We start from the raw sequence: 19,770 nt of genomic DNA, 5'->3' as shown, positions 1-19,770 counted from the left end.
CCAAACGTCCATAGAAAATCGGAGGGGTGTGGTACAAGAAAAAATAAATAAACAAACAAAACGACACAAAAAACACCATAAACTGAGTAATAAAGAGAGGAGACTGAGGCGTGAGAGGTTATCAGGGTGCGTTCCTACCTTCTGGGGAACCTGAGTGACAGATTTCTACAAAAACAAACCAAAGATAAAGAAAAGGAAAAAAAGGGGGGAGAAATGTCGGCATGTAAATATGAATCAACAGTTTGGTAGTGCACAAAAAGCCAACAACAGCCTTTAAACAACAACACACAGTGAATGGCAGCACATGGTTATCAGGTGTGGGGGTGAAGATTCTGGGGCGTGTAGAAGAGCTTTTAGCTCCTAATACATGTTTATATTAGACTGAACGACAAAAGATTCTGGACCTGTGGGGGAAAAAACTGCCACAATACATCAAGAAGCAATGAATTTATACAAAAAAAAGCAACACATTTATTGAAAGAAATGTAGAAATGCACAATTAAGGAGCAAATGCAGCATACGGAACAAATCTCAGGGTCTGCTGTTATTAATTGTGTATACTTCACAAGCTCGAAGACTGACTGCTCCGATATTCTGAGGTTCAGAATCGTGGTGCAGACTTACACACCCGACCTTCAAGGTGAAGCACAACACACACCTGAGGACGCCAGTGATGTAATAGGCCCGGGAGAAACACTGACCCTTCAGTCCACACACCTCCGCAGGTGCGTTCAGCAAAGCATCATGGGACACGTGACGGCAAAGTTACGACCGGAACAAGTGGCGCGCCTCAACCACTCCCGAGCCTTAACCCGGAGAAACGTGGACGGCCTGTTGCTATTGGTCAAGTTCTCAGGAGGGAGGAGGGGCCACAGGCGTCGATCGGTCAGGCAACTACATGGGTGCACGATGGGGTTCGATCTCTCCAGGTGTGTGTGAAGCATCAGTGTGTAATAAGAGATCTCCTGCTTTACTGGGACTAGCCTACTAACTACAGAACCCACAGACATGGCCTCCCTGTTAGTTTGTTAAAGTAAATGTATTTCCAGATACTAAACGCTTTAATAAACCAGGCCATAAACAACAGCTCAGGACTTAAGATCTAAACATGTATTTTATTTGGTAATTGACTTTTCAGATAGCACTGTACACCTTAATAATAAGTACACCTTAAGTTGTGTGTGTGTGTGTGTGTGTGTATCAAGAGGATATTCCAATATGGAATATGGCCATGTAAAACTTTAGGGGATGGGTATGCCATAAAAAGTTGTGGTGTGTGACTGACGTACCCCCACTGAGTGTGTGTGTGTGTGTGTGTGTGTGTGTGTAGCCCATGGCCCCGCCAGCACCAGCGCACGCACGCCAAGGTGTCCCCACCGCGGATATTTATAGAGCCAGAGAACGCGATACCTCCACGGTTACCATGGATACTGTCACCACGGAGGTGCGGGAAAGACGGCCGTGGCAGTGTGCTTAGACGGCGCTGGAGCTCAGAAGCAGGAGATGATGAAATGGAAGAGAAATGAGCATGTGAAGGTGTACGTGTCTGAGCGCTGACACACCGTGTAGATTATGAACTCTAACCTCGTCGTTTCATTCATGTGGACCTTGGGGGCAAGACGGTCCGTGATGCCGTTAAGACAGCAAACACTCACGTAGAGAGACGTGTGTACACGTGTGCTGACGTGACAGGTAAAGACAGCGTACACCGTTTGATTTTCACACCTCGTCCAAAAAAAAACAAAGCAATAAAAACTAACCAGACCACTTTCCTTATTTAAAACTAGCATGAATACAGAATGTGGAAATCAACACGCCAAAATAATCCCAAGTATGCGCACACACCCCGGCTGTGAGGTAAGGCAGAGATGTGGCAGCCACTGACGCTGCTGTTCGAGTTCCCTCCACCCCCTCCACCCCCTCCACCCGCCGGTTCTCACCTGCGCACGAACTTGGAGGTGAACTTGCTGAAGATGCCCGAGGTGGCAGGTCGCCGCTGCTGGCTGTTGCCGTGAGACAGGGAGGGTGATGCGGGCGGGGCGTGGTACGGCGAGCCCTGCTGGTCCGCGCCCCCCGCTGCTGGCCGATGTGGAAGGTGTTGCGCGTGACCACCCCCCGCGGGAAGTTGGTACGGTCCGTCCCCGCCAGCGCTGCTGATGTTCTGGGCGACGGGGAGGCGCCAGGCGCTCGCTGGAGGGGCCGCTATAACACAGCAACGTTGAGAGGTTTAGGAGACATGGTTCAACTTGCACCCTGCCTTCTCTCCTGTGGTAACTGCCCTCAAACATGTAGGTGGTTTATGGACCCAAGGGGTTGTTTTGCAGTGGCAAGGTACACATGAAGAAGCAGGCAGACACCACTAGTACACATATACAACTTGTGCAGAGCTGGATTGTAAGCTTAGCGGTGCCTACAGATTCGAACTGGAATCCGTGAACATCTCCATCACATCTGAACTGTGGCTGGGTGTGAGACACGGGGAGGTGTGATACTGACTCACTCTCGCTGGTGAAAACGGCTTATATAACCTCTAAATAAAGGAATGTGCCCAGCGTGGAGGGAGACGTGTGCACGTCCGCCGCCCAGGAGCAAACGCTCGTCCCGACGACACGCTCAACATCACAGACGCGCAGGTTCACCATTTTAACGAGGTTCCCGCCCACACCGCATCTTCCTGCGCACGCCGTCCCTGAGAATCTCACTTCGCCACCGCATCACATCCGACCCGTGGACCAGGGACACGCCAGAAACGCAGGAGCTCGTCTCCAGACGTGGGGCGTTAACCGCCGGTGTCCGTCCGCCGTGCGCCCACGCTTGTAGTAAACTGGACTGGCGCGGGTAAGTTTGAGGCTTTTGTGCTTCATGTGGTGTAGGGAGACGCTAACCCTTTAATTCAGGTAAAGGCGAGTAATGTTTGACTCCACAATCATGCAAATGGATCCCATCAATCAAAAGCCGTTTCTAATGGGATTCCGGGAGTTACGTGAACGTTGTAAGAAGTTAACATCGTAACATACAGCTCACCTTAATCCAGAGATATGCATCACGCTTGCACGCAACATTACTAACCATTCAGACTGATTTTATATCAGCCATCGTCAGAAAGCATTCTGGGGGATTTTGTTTACCTGTGAGAAGTAATGCAGCAGCTGTATCTGTAACGTAATGCTCAGATCAGACTTGGCAGCTCAGAAGAACGCTTCAACGGTCTGACCGAAGTAAACCGCCGAAGCGGACGGTCAGAGGAAGAGAGAGAGCCGCTGAGCAGGAGTCTCGGGCTCTGGTCGGATTCAAGTCCGTAACACAATCACAGGACCAATCACAGAACGTGAGGTCACAAACTGTGGCCCTTAACGCCGCATGAGAGGACGGAGTGGCAGTAGTGAAAAAGAACGGCGGGAAAAACTAGGAGTAATGATGTAAAATGACCAGCATTTGGTCCAGTAAGGAGGTAAAACACATCATTGACATTTGGTCCAATGAGGCGAATTGCCTCATTAACATTTGGTCCAATAAGGAGGTAAATTGCCTCATTAACATTTGGCTCAATGAGCATGTCTGTACTACACTGGAGAAAATGCCCAAGAATCCAAAATGCACTTCCTGTAGTGGAGGAATTTTTATGCCGCGTTGACTCCATAAAGCATCTGGCCAGCTCCTCCCGAGTTCCCAGCTGGTAAAAACACCACCCACACGCTCAAACCCCACAAACGCGTTTAGTTCAGCACGGACGACTGTTGTGACTCAGCCGTCATTATCGTGTCTGTCCTAAAAGCTGTTCACATCCGCACGGCACCGTGTCCACTCCACTTTACTCCTTCAGGTACATGTGAACACTACGACAACTGGGACTAAAATGCAACAATTTAGAATTTCCTGCTTTGGTCCAGGCCAAGGGAAACAAAAAATGTGGCAAAATTGGCAAAAATGGCCGAAAAAATGTGTTTCCGTAGCTGAGGGAGAAACACACACACACTCGTGATGTCTTCAGGGAACAGCTAACTGAACAGCAGGGATGAATCTCTTTGTTAGGCGTAGGCTGGAAATGTTAGCATATTTGTATACAAAAAGGCTACTTCAGATATTTCCAATCTCTTGTGCAGGAGCTGCAGACATTCGAGCATTAGTTAAGCTACAGTTTTCCAGTCAGTCTCAGCCCTGCACACTGGATGGGACAGAGAAGCACAGTGAGTGGCAGACTCGTCCAGCTGTGCCCTCGTAAATAGCAGCACGAGATCTTTCCTGCCGACTGCAATTAAGCGCTACAAGTCTTCTTTGCTGAAGACAGTGCCGACGACCTGCTGTTTGAATCCGAACTTGCATCACTCCACAATAAACAGCCGTTGACGAATGTGCAACGTTTCTAATCTGCTAGTTTTTAAATGTTCGCCGGTGCACTTCGGACTGAATATCGTTACCACTCCTAAACATGCTCTGTAATACATTTAATTAATCTATGAATTAATCTGTTAATTAATCGATGAATCTATCCATCCTACTAAGTGGCTGCGCCTTGTCTGTCTGTCTGTCCATTCAGGTTTGTCTGTCTGTTCATCTGCTGTAATGTGAAAATTAGCACCTAAATTCGTTTAGCCAAGCTGACGCCTTTCACTCGTCCCCCAGCATGTTGGGGACAGTGTGAGACCCCAGCATGTCCCTGAGTCTCAATCCAGCCACCGGCACCGGGGACACAGCAGGGACAATCCACCAAGCCTTCTCTAACCAATCACTGCTCGGCGCTAGCCTGGCCCGTTGTTCTCCGGACGCGGCACTATTGCGGAGCGCGGCGTGCTCTCACAGGGGAAGTGCGTCATATCCGCCGTGGCCGACCCCACAGGTTTAGCACGTTTGTGGAGAGAGCCTGACGTCATCCGTCTCCAAAGGGCGTGTGCCCAGTGGTTTCCACCCGCCACCCGGAGGCAGGGGTAAACGGCTCGTGTCCGGACGGTTTCGAGTGACGGGTGGGTTCAGGAGTGCGGCGTGTGCTGCGGGGCGGTGTCTCGGTGTAGCTGTGTGGGAGGGATTGATGTTTGACGGAACAGCCGGAGGTGAGAACTCGCTCACGGGAGGGGCTGACGAGACCTCGTACGCCGTCGATCTGATCGGGAGCGGCAGACACGGACTGTCGATTCAACACCACGGTAGTAACACTGACGTAACCTAGCAGGTAACAACCCGTCTATCTCTCAGTTCAAAAGACAGTGACACTGCGGGTAACAGGGCAAGGTTAACAGCCACAGGAATTGTTTAACTTGTAACCTTTAGCAGAGTTCAGCTCTAAAACGACAACAGTGATGTCACCTCCAGCAAAAACCATCCCAGCATCAAAAATACTGGAAAACACCTCAACAAAAAATTGGGTCAAAGTCTGCACGGAGAACATAATGTAAAATGGATTCTTGGTCTTTAGAGTGGAAAGACCCCTTTAGACCAGCGGGGGTGTCTCAAGCTGGGACTCTCGACATTCACATCCCTTCTGGAGACTCCTCACTCTTCTAGACTTTACTGTGACCTTCAGTGACCTTTAAGTGACACCCCCCCCAAACTTGGTTGAGTGATCGCGATAACGCAAAAGTCAGCTTCTGAGGTTTGTGTGGGGCTGGGAGGGACTTGCCTGGGCTGGTGTGTGTGCAGGTCAGCGGGGCAGGGGTGGGGCTGAGGACGAGAAGGACTTGTGATGGCGGGTGAGCGTGAGGAAGAGGAGGATGAGGTGGAGAGCACGGCGGCGGCTGAGGCTGTGGAGGCGCGGGAGCCAGGAGTGTTCAGGCTGAGGGTGGAGCCAACCGCCCACACACACACACACACACACACACACACACACACCATTGCACACACAGACATGGGTGTGTATGTGTGTGGAGAGAGGGAAGAGCATTTCATTAGACACCATATTTTTCTCACAATGGAGGGGGGGGAGAGAGAGAGCGAGAGAGAGAGAAACAGCACAAAGAAGGCTCAGGCACTGAGCCTATACAGATGGGGCAAGCACGGAGTGATACGAGAGAGAGAGAGAGAGAGAGAGAGAGAGAGAGAGAGAGAGAGAGAGAGAGAGAGAGAGAGAGAGAGAGAGAGAGTTCAGAGTACTGATTACAGGGAACACACACACACACACACACACACACACACACACACACACAGGGCTTAGATGAGCTTGTGATGGAAAAAATACACACTATCACATTTCTGTGGGCCAGTGAGTGAGAGTAAGCCTATTAGGTGGACTACAGGAATCTAACAACAGAGTTAATAGAGCCTCTTTTCCATCACAAACTATGCTAATCCTTTTGAACACACACACACACACACACACACACACACACACACACACACACACACGTGCGCGCATGAACACACGCACGAACACACGCACGCACAAAAGGAACAGAAATTATGACAAGAATGAACAAGAAAGTCAATGGCAGGAGGAGGACGGGGGAGGAGGAGAATGAGGGATGAGGAGGAGGAGGAGGAGATGGAGGAGGAGTGGGCAGAAGGAGGGGGTGGTGAGGGGGTGCAGCTGCTCCAGGGGTGGGTGGTGGTTGACCCAGGCTGAGAAGAGCACACGTACGCTAACGCCGCACCTCACACACACCACACACTCATCCGACCTTCACGTCCGCCGTGACGCATCCCGGGGGGACAGGAGGAAGACGAGGCCCTTCGCCTATGCAGCCAGCAGCCGACTGAAGAGCAGGCGGGACGAAGAGCAGAGGACGAAGAGCAGCGGACGAAGAGCAGCGGACGAAGAGCAGCCGACGAAGAGCAGCGGACGAAGAGCAGCGGACGAAGAGCAGCCGACGAAGAGCAGCCGACGAAGAGCAGCGAACAGCCCTTCCTGGGCGGAGTACAATCTCATCTCACACTCGCTCTCACGCTCAGGGAAGACGCCGTCTGAACACAGGGCTGCGTCACCGCTAAAACCTCCCCACGTCCCCTCTCAGGTCCATAAACATTCAGGCAGTACCGGCCCAGTGACCCACCTGAGGGCACACGACCCTGGACACCAAAGAGACGTGACTAGAGCGAGGGGGTGTAGGGCAAGCGTGTCGGGGGAAGGGTGGGAACCACCACGTGAGGACGCAGGTGTGTCTTATATGGACCAGGGGAGAGAGGCTCATTTCAAATGGCAATAAAATTGACCAATGACATCTTCCCTCTGATATCTCCAAGTCACAAACTCCACCCACTTTGTGCCTCATGAATCAGGGAGGCGGGACTAGCCTGCTAGCTTGTTGGCCCATGACGAAAATGAGAAACGTTACCGTTAGCGAGGACGAAGCGGTTGCAATTATCCACATTTATTTAATAGACTGTGGGCAACATAATAGCAGCTAATTTCAGAAGTATGTGAGGATGTGTCTTAATTGTGATGACTCTCACCCTCTCGTTCACTGCAGTGCTAAGGCAGGGCTAGGGTCTTGATGTGCATTTCAAAGCTGTAATGGTCACAGGTACTAGTGCAGTGGTGAAGGAGAGCAGACAGTATGTTAGGGTGCTAGGGGTTTTCTCCAGATGTAGGACGGGGACTTAGAGGGCCAGGAGTCACTACAGGTTATTGTGGTTTACGGGGAGGTGCGTGCGTGGTCCCAGACGTGCGTGAGTCATTTAGCGTAAGCCTTTAGTCACACGTAAGAGCCGAGCCCTCCAATGACGAGCTCGCGATCTGCCTCTCTCAGAACAAAAGAGGGACTGACGTAAGTGTGTAAACTAGTCTACAGGGATTCTCCAAGACACCTAGGTCATGCCTCTACCTGTACCTGTAGCCTTTAGGTGTGTGTGTGGGGACAGGTGTGTACCTGTCCTTGCCGTTCTGGACTCCAGAGTGTCTCTCTCTGCGAGCGGTGAGTTGCGACTGCGACCCGTACCCGTGGACAGGACGCTGTTCTGTGAGGCCACACACCAGGAATCAGGGGGTCAGTAAGTCATGCCAAACTCACACGGCTGCTCAGAACTCTGCGGTGGGCGCACACTCACGGTGGAGGGTGTCGAGGTCTTCTTGCTGTCGCCGGGAGCGACGGGGCTGGGGCGGACCCTGGCGGAGCTGCTGGGACCCTTTCCTCCCAGAATCCTCACCCTGCGGCTTTATAGAGTACGAGCCTAGAGACAGCACGGGAGAGATGGAGTGAGAGAGAGAGAGGGAGAGAGAGAGAGAGAGAGAGAGAGAGAGAGAGAGAGAGAGAGAGAGAGAGAGAGAGAGGAGGACCACTGAGGGTTTGTGGTGTGGCCAACGTGCTGTTTCTCACCCTGCTCTGTGCTCCTCCGTGGTTTCTGCGTAGACGACACACTGCGTTGTACCTTGTGCGGTGGAGAGGGGGCGTTACTGTTGGCGAGGTCACTTCCTGGGCGTGGCTTTATCAACATGTTGACACCCTCTTCAAGCTGTAACGACAGTGTGATACAGAAAAATCAGAACAAAGAGGAACATAAAGGCAGCGAGGCCCACGTGATCGTGATCGAAGAAAGTGTGTGTGTGTGTGAGTACCTCAGAGTTCCTATAGTCAAGCAGCAGGTAGGTGGCCATGACCTCGTCGTACCTCTGGTTGACGAGCGAGTCCTGGATCTCCTCCTCCAGGTAACCCATCTGTAGCATTAGATCTACGCGCAGGAAGGTGAGGAGAATTACACCCCCCAGATGAAGCGTCTTGGGTTCCCTCCTCCCTCCATCACTCTTCGTGCTCACACACGAACCCCCCCCACACCCCCCCCACCTCCACCCACGCACACCCCACACCTGTTCTCTTGGGGTCCTTGTAGTCAGGCGATGGCTCGATGTAAGGCTTCAGCTCCTCCTCCTCATGACCTACATTCATCCAGCGATCCTTCATGATCTGCTGCTGAGAGCAAACACAAGATGAGGGGGGGGAGAAATAGAGACAGCGAGAGTGAGAAAGAGAGAAAAAAACAGACAAACGGGGGTGGAGAAGAGAAGGAAGAGGACAAAGAGAGAAAAATCCTTCGTTCCTGGGTAACAATTAGGTAACACACACACATTTCTCAGTGCTCTGATGTAATGAAACGTTCCATTTAACTACCAAGTGTCTCTAGCGCCTGTATTGATCAACCGGACAAAATCTCAGCGTGGCCGACTCGGCCCTGAAGGATTCATCAGGAGTGTGTGACGGCAGCCTGCAGCCGAGGCAGGAAACACACAGCTGCCGAGGAGCACGCGAGCACCGGGCCCTTAGGCAAACGCCGTAGAGTTGGGGTGTGCGCACCTCCAGACTGCCTCGTTTGGTGGGGTTGAGGATGAGGAACTTCTTCAGCAGGTTCTCACAGTCCGTGGACATGTAGAAGGGGATCCGGGTACTTTCCCCTCAACACGCGCTCCCTCAGCTCCTACAGGGGGGCGAGAGAGGGAGGGGGAGAGAGAGGGAGAGAGGGAGAGAGAGAGAGGAGGGGGAGGGAGGGAGAGAGGGAGGAGGGAGGGAGAGGAGAGAGAGAGGGAGGGAGGGAGGGAGGGAGAGAGAGGGAGAGAGAGAGGGAGGGGAGGGAGAGAGGAATGGAGGGAGGGGGGAGGGAGAGAGAGAGAGAGAGAGAGGAATGGAGGGAGGGAGAGAGGGAAGAGAGAGGGAGAGAGAGAGAGGGAGAGAGAGAGAGAGAGGAATGGAGGGAGGGAGAGAGGGAAGAGAGAGGGAGAGGGAGAGAGGAGAGGGAGAGAGAGAGAGAGAGAGGAATGGAGGGAGGGGGAGGGAGAGAGAGAGAGAGAGGAATGGAGGGAGGGGAGGGAGAGAGAGAGAGAGGAAGGAATGGAGGGAGAGGAATGGAGGGAGGGGGAGAGAGAGAGAGAGAGGAAGGGGGAGTGAGGAATGGAGGGAGGGGGGGAGAGAGAGAGAGAGAGAGAGAGGAGAGTCGGGAGTGAGGAATCGAGGGAGAGAGAGAGAGAGTAATCGGCAGCGGTAAACACTCTGATCCTCGTAAACCCCCCCCGCGAGGCCCACCCACGCTGGCCCACACCCTCACTTTCAGGTTCTGGCCGTCAAAGGGCAGTGATCCGCTGACCAGCGTGTACAGGATGACCCCCAGGCTCCACACGTCCACCTCCGGCCCGTCGTACTTCTTCCCCTGGAAGAGCTCGGGCGCGGCGTACGGCGGGCTGCCACAGAACGTGTCCAGCTTGCTGCCCACAGTGAACTCGTTGCTGAAGCCGAAGTCGGCGATCTTGATGTTCATGTCGGCGTCCAGCAGCAGGTTCTCCGCCTGGGGGGGGGGGGGGGGGGGGGGGGGGACGACAGAAGGGACGAGGTTTTAGAAGACAAAGAAACCCGAGCAAAGCTGTCGGGACTCCCGTACGAGTGACTTCCTCATGAACTCCTCCCACTTCAGAGGGTCCCGTCAGAAATACTGCAGATATTTGGCAAACTGTCCTAATGAGCTCGCTTGTGTGCGTGTGTGTGTGTGTGTGTGTGTGTGTTTGGGGGAGGGGGCGGGGTTTATGTGTTGAAATGCACATGCAGAGCTGCCAATCAAATGTTTATCCACCAACTTAAGCCGAACTGGAAGGCCTCGTTGCCTAGCAACAGATGCAGGGTGCTAACTGGTCTTGGCTGGCAGAGTTAAATATTACCTAGCCAACATGGACCGACATTCACAACACACACACACACACACACACACACAAACACACACACAGCTGAACTTGTAGGACACATTAAGGTAATACACACTCCAGACTTTTACAGCACTTTCAGTATTGCGGACACACACACACACACACACACTCACGTGCAGGAACACACAGGCTGTGTGCCAAATCCTCACTCGGTGCATATTATACATGGTTTGTAAACCTCTAACTGCATGTATGTTTTGTATCAATGACATGTGATTAGCCGAGCAGGCTGCCTCTATTATTACGGAGACATACCAGTTTAAATCAGTTCACCCTAAACATTTCCCATTAATACTGGTGCTTGGTGCACAAACACACAACCCCTGGTCACCACCTTCAGTGTTGGTACAGGAGAGCTTTAATATGGGTGGGTGTGTGTGTGTATTCTTAAGGCTGTAGTCCACAGTGACAGTATGTGTGCACTACTCTTCATTGTAACTCTAATAATGCGAATAGTGTGAAACACTTCTTTGCGATGAAAGGGTTGGGGGTGTTTAAAAAAACGCTACCATGGTGACCGTGATTAACTCAAGAGCTCAAAGGTCAGTGTCACTGGGCTCTGATCCAATACAGTAACAGGTTGAAAGACTGGGTAGGGCATCGCCATGGGAACAGGGAGGGGATTGAGCCATTGGGAGAATGTAAAAAGATTGGCTGATAACCATGTACTGTATATTTGATCTTTAACAGTAGAGACTGACAGATACAAGAACAAAAAAAAAAAAAAACATAAATAAAGGACGACTGAAGACAAGATATGGTGTGAAAGTGCTGGAATACATACACGTGTGCTCTAAAAGAATCCTGAACACAGCAAGAATTCATTTGTGTTAAGTTCAGGACTAAGTTGATATGAGTGAGTGGAACAACCAGAGGAACACAGGAACTCTGCCTGGAGATGAAGACATCATTACCTTCAGGTCTCTGTGTACAATACACTTCTGATGGCAGTACTGCACTGCAGAAACAATCTAGATAGACAGAAAGATAGAAAAGAGAGAGAGAGAGAGAGAGAGAGAGAGAGAGAGAGAGAGAGAGAGAGAGAGAGAGAGAGAGATCAGAGAGATTTTAAATGACTGCTGAATTACTCTATTAGACAAATAGGGTTGAGTGCACAAGGGAACTGTGCTACTCAAATATAGATGTTACACCTGTAATTAAATTGTCATCATTAAATATAAAACACCAGAGGTTATGAGTTTGAGTACGAGTATTCTCGTCTCCAAGAGGCATAGACACTAAATTAAGCACACAAAATACCGTTACAAAACACTATTTTTCCTGTCAAAAACATTAAATAGCATGACACACACACACACACACCACACACACCTGTCTGAATTTGGCACGTGCCTCCTTTTCTTTCATCCTCCCGTGAGCGACGAGGTAATCAAAAACCTCCCCTTGAATACAGAAGTGGGGAAGACAAGAAAAGATGGGGTGAGGAGGATGAGGAAGGAGAGGAGGATGAGGAAGGAAGAGGGGATGATGAGGGAGGAGGGGGAACAGCAGGAGAGTATTTAATCCCAGTGTCCAGAGTGCTCTGGGGAGAACACACAGTGACATCATGGCCCCCGGACGCCCCCCTTACCTCCACTGGCGTACTCCATAACCAGGTACAGTGTCTTGTCGGTCTCAATCACCTCAAATAACTTCACTACATGGTGGTGAAAGGGAAGTAGGACGAGAGAGAGAGAGAGAGAGAGAGAGAGAGAGCGAGAGAGAGAGAGAGAGACAGAGAGAGACAGAGAGAGAGACAGAGAGAGCGAGAGAGAGAGAGAGAGAGAGACAGACAGACAGACAGACAAGACATATGGGCGTTATCAAAACGTCAGCAGAGGGAGTTTTATCTAGTTAATCTGGCAACCCACGTGCACCCTCAGCAGGAGAAGAACTCCACAGAAACTCTAAGGCATGACGCCACGCACGAAGCCTTTCAGGCCCGGTGACCGGCACTGCAGTTCTGATGCCCGTGGGTTCAGATACTCAGGGCGGCAGCATAAATCCGTAAGTCCTGGCCGCAGCGCGGGGAACAGGAGAACAGGGGAACAATACTTTGCAAACAAGCATCGGCCGCTTGATCTTAAGCGCTGGGCCGTGTGAATGTGCCCGAGGGCCGGGAGGGGCCCTTTGAAGCCGCCTGGCGCTCGCCGTGGCTGTGAAGTGCCGCCCGAGGCCTCCGTCAGCTCCTGCCACCCCCCCCCCCCCCCCCACCTCCACAAGTGCCCCCGGGCCTTCACCTTTGGTCCTGCGGCCTGGGTGGGGGAGCGGCGCGCTGACAGCAGGGGGCGCACTTCTGCGCTCACTCACCTATGTTGGGATGGTTCAGTAGCTTCATGATGCGAACCTCTCTGAAGAGCTGTGGGCGGGAAGGAGGGAGGTGGCGTGAGGAGATCCCCAACGTTCCTCTCGCATTAGCTGCTTCTAAAAGGCTTCGTGTTCTGCTAGCACCGCCACTGTGGCCGAGATCTTGTACGAGACTGAGGCTAACCGTGACTAACGCTACTTTAGGGGCCAGTATTTAGGAAACGTTTAGCTCGTGTTTAGATTTTTATTACTGACTCATCACAAAATGTTCGAGGTGACACTTCTGGGGTCAGACAGTGTGGTGATACAGTAGAAGACCTTTCCCCTCTCTCTTATATAAAATCCATACATTTGATGTAAACTGAGCTAGTGTATACCCAAGCAAAAATTCCCCATTCGCTAATATGAGAAAACTGACTAAACTAAACGAAGCTTTAGACAAACAGCACATTCCTTTACTGCAGTATGGGCTGTGAGGGACATCAGCCTTGTTCGGACACATCTCTGACGTACACAGGACAAACCCGTAGAACATAATGTGTCTCCAACATGAGGTTTAAGAGAGGCCTGGTTAGTGTGTAAAAGAACTTACCCAATCCTTACTAAAGGAAGTCATTCAGCCACTCTTCCTGTAATTATCCTCTTTATGCATACCCACGAGAGCAGCCAAATGGGGGGGGGGGGGGGGGGGGGGGGGGCGGCAGAGAGAGAGAGAGAGAGAGAGAGAGAGAGAGAGAGAGAGAGAGAGAGAACGAGAAAAAGAACCTGCAGACTCACTTTTTGGAGACTAGAAGAGTTGAGCTGTGTCTTGTCTATGATTTTCACTGCCACCTAAAATCAAGAAAGAGACATAACCTCTCACTCACAGACCATAAATCACACCCTACAATGAACACACACACATGCGCGCACACACTAGCACCTGGTGTGAAACTAGCGTGACAAACACAGTACAGTATGCTGACGGTACAACCCACAGTGCACCCAGGTACATTAGTCCAGCAGAGGACGGCAGAATGTGTAACTGCTGCAGACTGGCGCACAGCTGTCAGTGTGTGTGTGTGTGTGTGTGTGTGTGTGTCCGCTCTAAGGAGACGGTTGATGGTGTGCGAGGAAAGGGACACGGGCGTAAACAAGTGGCAGGGTTTCTAACCCAACAGCAGCCCAGCGAGGGCGAGAGGGGCCGGGATCATGTGAAGGTTCTGGTTACCTCCTTACTGGTCAGGACGTGTCTGGCCAGTTTAACCTTAGCGAAGTTGCCCTTGCCAATGGTTTTCAGCAGCCGATAGTTTCCGATGTGGGGCTGCTCGTCTGCCGTGGTGGCCGCCGTGTTCCGGCAGCGTGGCATGCTGGGACGGCCGCCCGGTTTGGACTCCGGCGGGGGCTGAGGAGGTGAAGACACGAGCCCTTAGACACTTACAGGAAGTAGAGCGTCACAAATCAAATGATCTGAAATCATAACACTCCAAAGAGAACCTTCCTGTGTAAGCGCAACTAAAGGAAAAAAACAAACAAATCAGAGCTGCAGTTTCTGGGTGTGTTACATGAGTGTGTGTGTGTGTGTGTGTGTGTGTGTGTGTGTGTGTGTGTGTGTGTGTGTGTGTGTGTGTGTGTGTGTGAGCTAGGCAGACAGGTGAAGCTGGTTAGGGTCAGACAAGAAGGCTCCAGAAAGACGGGGCCAGACACACAACACCGTGCATGCGTGCGCACACGAGCACACGCGTGTCAGTTACAACCAATGACGTGTGTGCTGTACGATACACACAACTCTAGAGCAGAACCAGGAGCTTAATAGTGAAACTTTTACCAGAACAATAAGTACGTTTGTTTTTGTTTTTTAGCGGGCCAAGGCCCCTTGTTCAGTGCTGTAAGAAGACGCCGGCGTGCGTGTACAGCTCGGACCCTCAGAAAGACATCGCGACTACTTCGCCAACATTCCCAAACAAACACTGTTAAACTTTGAGCCAAACAGCTCCTGAAATCAACCAAACAGTTGCAAAACAACTGCCTGGTTTTAATCCAACCGCATCGCCACATCAACCCTGTGATGGCTAGAAATAAATTCAGCACACAGTCAGCCCATTTGGTTTGGTTAAACACAAGGAGCTCCAACATTTATAAACACTGAATGTTTTTAACATCACTGTAGACAGTATCAAAAGACGGAAAGAACGAGAGAAAGCGAGAACAACTGGTCCTGCGTACACACTTCAGTGCACTTCCTAAAAGCTCCGTAATCCAATCAAATTACCTAAACACAACTCCCAATCCAAATCCCCCAATTTACTACATAACAAAAGGGGACAGCATGCTGTGCCAAACTGTAACCACGCCCTGCCACACACACACACACACACACACACACACACACACACACACACACACACACACACACACACACACACACACGAACAGCTGAGAAAAGGAGGCTCTCCTTCATACACCAATGCAGAGACACATGTAGCTGGTGTTCAAAACATTGAAGTCTCAGATTGCACTAACTAACTTGATCAAATTTCAAGAGAGTACACTCAACATCTTGAGGTCATCACAAAATGGCTCTCGAGAGCCACGTCCTTACACGCTCACCAGTGTTTTCCCAGCTAGTTCACACGGTGTTCATTTAGCAGACTGGCTGGCTTACCTCAGAAGCGTGAGAAAAGCCAGCCAAAAGAGCACGAGGCTCTAGTGTGTGTGTGTGTGTGTGTGTGTGTGTGTGGGGGCAGCAGGCAGGGAGCACCCGTGCAGTAGCAAAGGTCAGAAAATGGAAAGAGGAGAGATTGACAGAGTGCTGACAGGCACAGAAGAAAGGACTGTGGCTTAAAGCCTGCTTTATACCTCCGGACACGGACGAATTTCGTCCGTCCGTACCAAACGTAGCCTCCGTAGGGGGCCACTATACCTCTTTCCGTTTCCAACGTTGTTATGATTTTTTTTAATACATCCTCTAGAGGGCAGTATAGTCAAATTTCCGGCACCAGCGCACCAGCAATCTCCTCCCAGCTGTTTTTGCATCGCTGTTTATCGCGATGACCTGGCACCGTAGCAGAATGTAGCCTCTAACCAACTCGCAAAGTTTCTCTTCTAACTCGAGCGTCATTTTTTAAAGTCCAGTACTCTTCTTCATTGATTTTCCCGAATTGGTGTACGCCCGATGCTTCTGACTCTCTACTGCCCCCTGATTTGCGGATTATATTGCTCCGTTACTACGGATTCGTAAGCGCTCTGGCAACGGACCCACTGACGGATGAAACGACCTCCGGAACCGGACGAAAGGGTCCGTATCCGTAATTACCGTAGGGTGTGAATGGGCCTTTAGAGGGCATCTCACACACACACCGTATAATAGGTGCTTGGACCTTGACATAATGTGTGTGCGCGCAGACACATTTGGCCTTACAGGGCCGGTACAAAAGCAGGGTGGAACTCCACGGTTACATCACCCAGATAGTCACACTGACTCACACGCATTCTCTCCCTTTCACAGACAGAACCTCGGCTTTGTGTGCTGTTGCTTCCTCTCGTTAAAGACTCAACACACATCCCCGCTCCAGCGCGCCGTGCTTTCTGTCCCGCCATCTCCCCTCCGAGACACTGTCTTCTTTCCCTTCACACCCCCCCCCCCCCCCCCTTCTCTGGGAAACACAGCTGTGTGCTAAAGGCGGTGTGGCCCGTCTCAACAGCCACGCTGCTCAGCCTGCGTTTAAAGCGGGCGGAAGACCGCCTTATCTAGAGCAACGGACGTGTTTATTACAGCGTGAAGCTAACGTGACGCGCGCTACCTGAGATCTGAACCCTTGACCTCCGTGTACAAGTACCTTCCTCTACCTGTTTACTCCACCAGGACCTTGAACACGGAGGTACATGTCTCTGGGTCAGCGCCAACACACCACCCGTGCGGCTACGGAGCAGGAAGGAGTCCGGTACAGCTGACCTGGGATCAGGTGTTACAATGTCGCAAAGGTGCTGCTGTCGGGCCAAAACCTCGATGAGGGGAGATGTTAAATAACCTTTAATAAGCGGACACTTTGAGAGCGATTTGGGGTCAGGGGTCGGGGCGTGTCCGAACGCGAGGGGAACACCCCACTTCCTCCTGTACGCTCAGGAATGGCAGCGTGAACATACAATACTACCGTTTCTTTAGGAAAACACACTCTGGGTCGTGATTGCTGTGTTGCCATGGAGATCTATCGTTCACTGCAGCAGTTCTCTCAACATGTTCTCTTTCTTTACTTTGCTAAAGCATCTCCCTCTCTCTCTCCCTCCCTCTCTCTCTCCCTCCCTCCCTCTCTCTCTCCCTCCCTCCCTCCCCCATCATTAATTGAATCATGTCCCCCATGGTCAAATACTGGCAGGTAAGGAGTGCAAATTCTTATATATTTAACGCTCACACAGACACACACACAGACACACACACAGACACACACACACACACACACACACACACACACACACACACACACACACACCCTTTGTGAGGCCTCCCCCCTTTAACAAGGTGATGCACTGGGTGACAGCCTTGGACAAATCACACGATCAGAGACGACGTCAAGCACTGATTATGAGTTTTCTGTCTATATGCACGTGTGTGTGACCATCAATCTGTCAACCTTTCCCATGGAAAGGGGGAATACAAGTGCAGATGGAGAGGGTGGATGGAGAGACGGACGGATGAGAGGACAGAAGAAGGAATATACACCAGGGCTGGCAGGTAATAGGTTTGGGTATAAATATCACCTCGTCTCTATTGCCAACCAAGCCGGGTGACAACCCAGGACACAAATAGGCAGCAGCTGGACGCGTCTCTGTCCTCCGCAGCGTCCCCGTCCTCCCCGCCCACCCTACGCTTCTCGTCTCTGCCCATTTCAGGGACGCGTCGCCGGCTAACACACAAAGCCGACATCAATGACGGGCAACAACTCGGGACGAAACACAACTGCTGAACGTCTAAGGGCCCACGCGTGTGTGTGCGTGTGTGTGTGTGTTTGAACGTAACTGCGGTATTCGTAGTAGCACCGGTTGTGTTGGGCGACTCTAAGCGAGCTGCTACTGTTTCAAGTAAAGTTCAATCACAGCATTACAGCTGTTGCTGGTCTACATATCAGGTCTAACGTACACAAGGAGGCGCAGTGCTGGAGTGACCACAGCTGGACGGACCGACTGCTCCATGGACCTGCAACAACCTGGAAACGTAACGACCCAGCCCAAGTGCTGCAAAAAATCAACACTGCACTATAAACTGGTCAATACATTGTAAATCCATTTTAAAGGGTTTATGTTTATATATAGAGTAACAACTGTCAGGTTTAATACCGCGGCAGAGGCTACACACAAATGCATGACATCTGAGGAGACGAATAAAAGTGAAGCATTCCGTCATCTGTTAAGCAGCAGCGAAGACGTAAAAACACGCGTCCAGATGACCGTGGGACACTGGAGCCGCTTCACGCTGCTCGTACCCGAGTAATTAAGAACACAGTGATGAATTTCTTAAAGGCTACGATAACAGAGTTAGGATAAGGGCGTAAATATCCCGCTCTCTCTCTGCGACTTTCATTGTGGAGATCGTGTTGGTAGAGGAGAGATTAACACAGAAATACAGAAGAAGAAAGTAGCTGTTTTTACGAGGTGTCCATTACAGTCGAGTTATATCTTCTGTGCGAGCTAGCCTAATATTGAAACAGGCACGGAAGCACAGGTATCAGCAACAGCCAACACAGGATTGGACTCTGTTACGTACATAAGTACACACACACGTACACACACACACACACACACACACACACACACACATGATGTCATCAGCTAATAAACAGAGAAAGCCTGGCCAAACCCTCCAGTCAACTTCACGCCCAGCTCGACAGGTCGAGCTTGTTCCCGCATTCATTCACACAAACGCGTTTGGCCCATGTTTCCAAAACTGCATCAATGACGCTTTTAAAATAACATAACACAATAATACAGCAAATTGTTGAGATTTTTTGTATAGACGCAAATATACCAAACAGGAATTGGTAAAACTAGCAGGCCAGGTGCAACTAAAGGTTTGCGAACCGTACCCTGAACTACGGAAAACACGTTCAATTGCAAAGACTGTGTGAAAGATGAAATGAGTTACGGGAAAGATAAATAGTTAAGATGTCCATTTGCTTTTAAGAATAGGTTGTCCCAATAAAGTCCTCGGGGAGTCCTAGAACCCAGACTAATGCTCCACTGGCCCATGTGTATGGGGTATTCAGGGCTTGTGATTGCTTGGTTCAGGTGTGGCGTGAGCTGAAATGGAGCAGAAGCGTGGAACGTCTGGAGATCCCCCAGGATGGGGCTGGACTGCACAGGTTTACACTCTGGGGAGAGGATCAGATATGGATCTGATATGGATCTGATATCATGATACACAATACACGCCTAAAGCAAGCTTGAATTCCTAGTGCAACCATTCAGCTTTCAGAACTGCTGCTACTTATGTTTTTATCCTCTTAACTTGTAACAACCTTAACTGTATTACTGTATGAAATTCCACTTCAAACACGAAGAATTGGGGTGTGTTTTTGGGATCGGTAAAGTATGCAAAATAACTTGTAATTCTAAGCTGTCAGACTGGCTGTAAGGTAGTCAACTCTGCCCCAAGTCGCCCAGCACACTACAGACAGAGAAAGTCGTGATATTGGCTCTGGTAGCAATGGTCTTTAAACAACTATTTTGGAGCAAGGCAAACTGTAAAGAAACCTAGTCAAGTCAATTCCTCATTTTCATGTTAATAAACAAAGCACCTTTCGTTAGCAAATCACTCTGGCCAATGTCAATTGAGTAAAAACAAAAACAAACTACTCAGGATATGAGAAAGCACTTTATCC

General features: G+C 50.7%; 1 protein-coding gene and 1 pseudogene across 2 annotated transcripts in view; both read right to left on the bottom strand.

Annotated features, from left to right (window-relative positions):
- Positions 1 to 2,864, bottom strand: part of LOC143475430 (uncharacterized) — a 7,206-nt pseudogene extending 4,342 nt beyond the window's left edge. Inside the window, exons 1-3 of the transcript XR_013121013.1 lie at positions 2,772 to 2,864; positions 1,941 to 2,202; positions 139 to 165 (exon numbers count right to left, since the gene is read on the bottom strand). The product of XR_013121013.1 is annotated as an uncharacterized LOC143475430 (transcript). The remainder of the gene's footprint in view (positions 1 to 138; positions 166 to 1,940; positions 2,203 to 2,771) is intronic.
- mark2b (MAP/microtubule affinity-regulating kinase 2b) overlaps positions 1 to 19,770 on the bottom strand; it is a 43,347-nt gene that overhangs the window by 17,334 nt on the left and 6,243 nt on the right. The window contains 16 exon segments of the mRNA XM_076972517.1: positions 7,797 to 7,821; positions 7,824 to 7,884; positions 7,975 to 8,046; positions 8,048 to 8,097; positions 8,244 to 8,379; positions 8,483 to 8,595; positions 8,732 to 8,831; positions 9,216 to 9,302; positions 9,304 to 9,336; positions 9,961 to 10,197; positions 11,524 to 11,580; positions 11,942 to 12,012; positions 12,201 to 12,266; positions 12,920 to 12,968; positions 13,694 to 13,747; positions 14,127 to 14,300. Of these exon segments, the coding sequence (XP_076828632.1) occupies positions 7,797 to 7,821; positions 7,824 to 7,884; positions 7,975 to 8,046; positions 8,048 to 8,097; positions 8,244 to 8,379; positions 8,483 to 8,595; positions 8,732 to 8,831; positions 9,216 to 9,302; positions 9,304 to 9,336; positions 9,961 to 10,197; positions 11,524 to 11,580; positions 11,942 to 12,012; positions 12,201 to 12,266; positions 12,920 to 12,968; positions 13,694 to 13,747; positions 14,127 to 14,300 (1,385 nt within the window).

The sequence above is a fragment of the Brachyhypopomus gauderio genome, chromosome 14 (genome assembly GCF_052324685.1).
Source record: "Brachyhypopomus gauderio isolate BG-103 chromosome 14, BGAUD_0.2, whole genome shotgun sequence".
Taxonomy (NCBI): Eukaryota; Metazoa; Chordata; class Actinopteri; order Gymnotiformes; family Hypopomidae; genus Brachyhypopomus; species Brachyhypopomus gauderio.
This window is presented reverse-complemented; position numbering and strand designations above follow the sequence as displayed.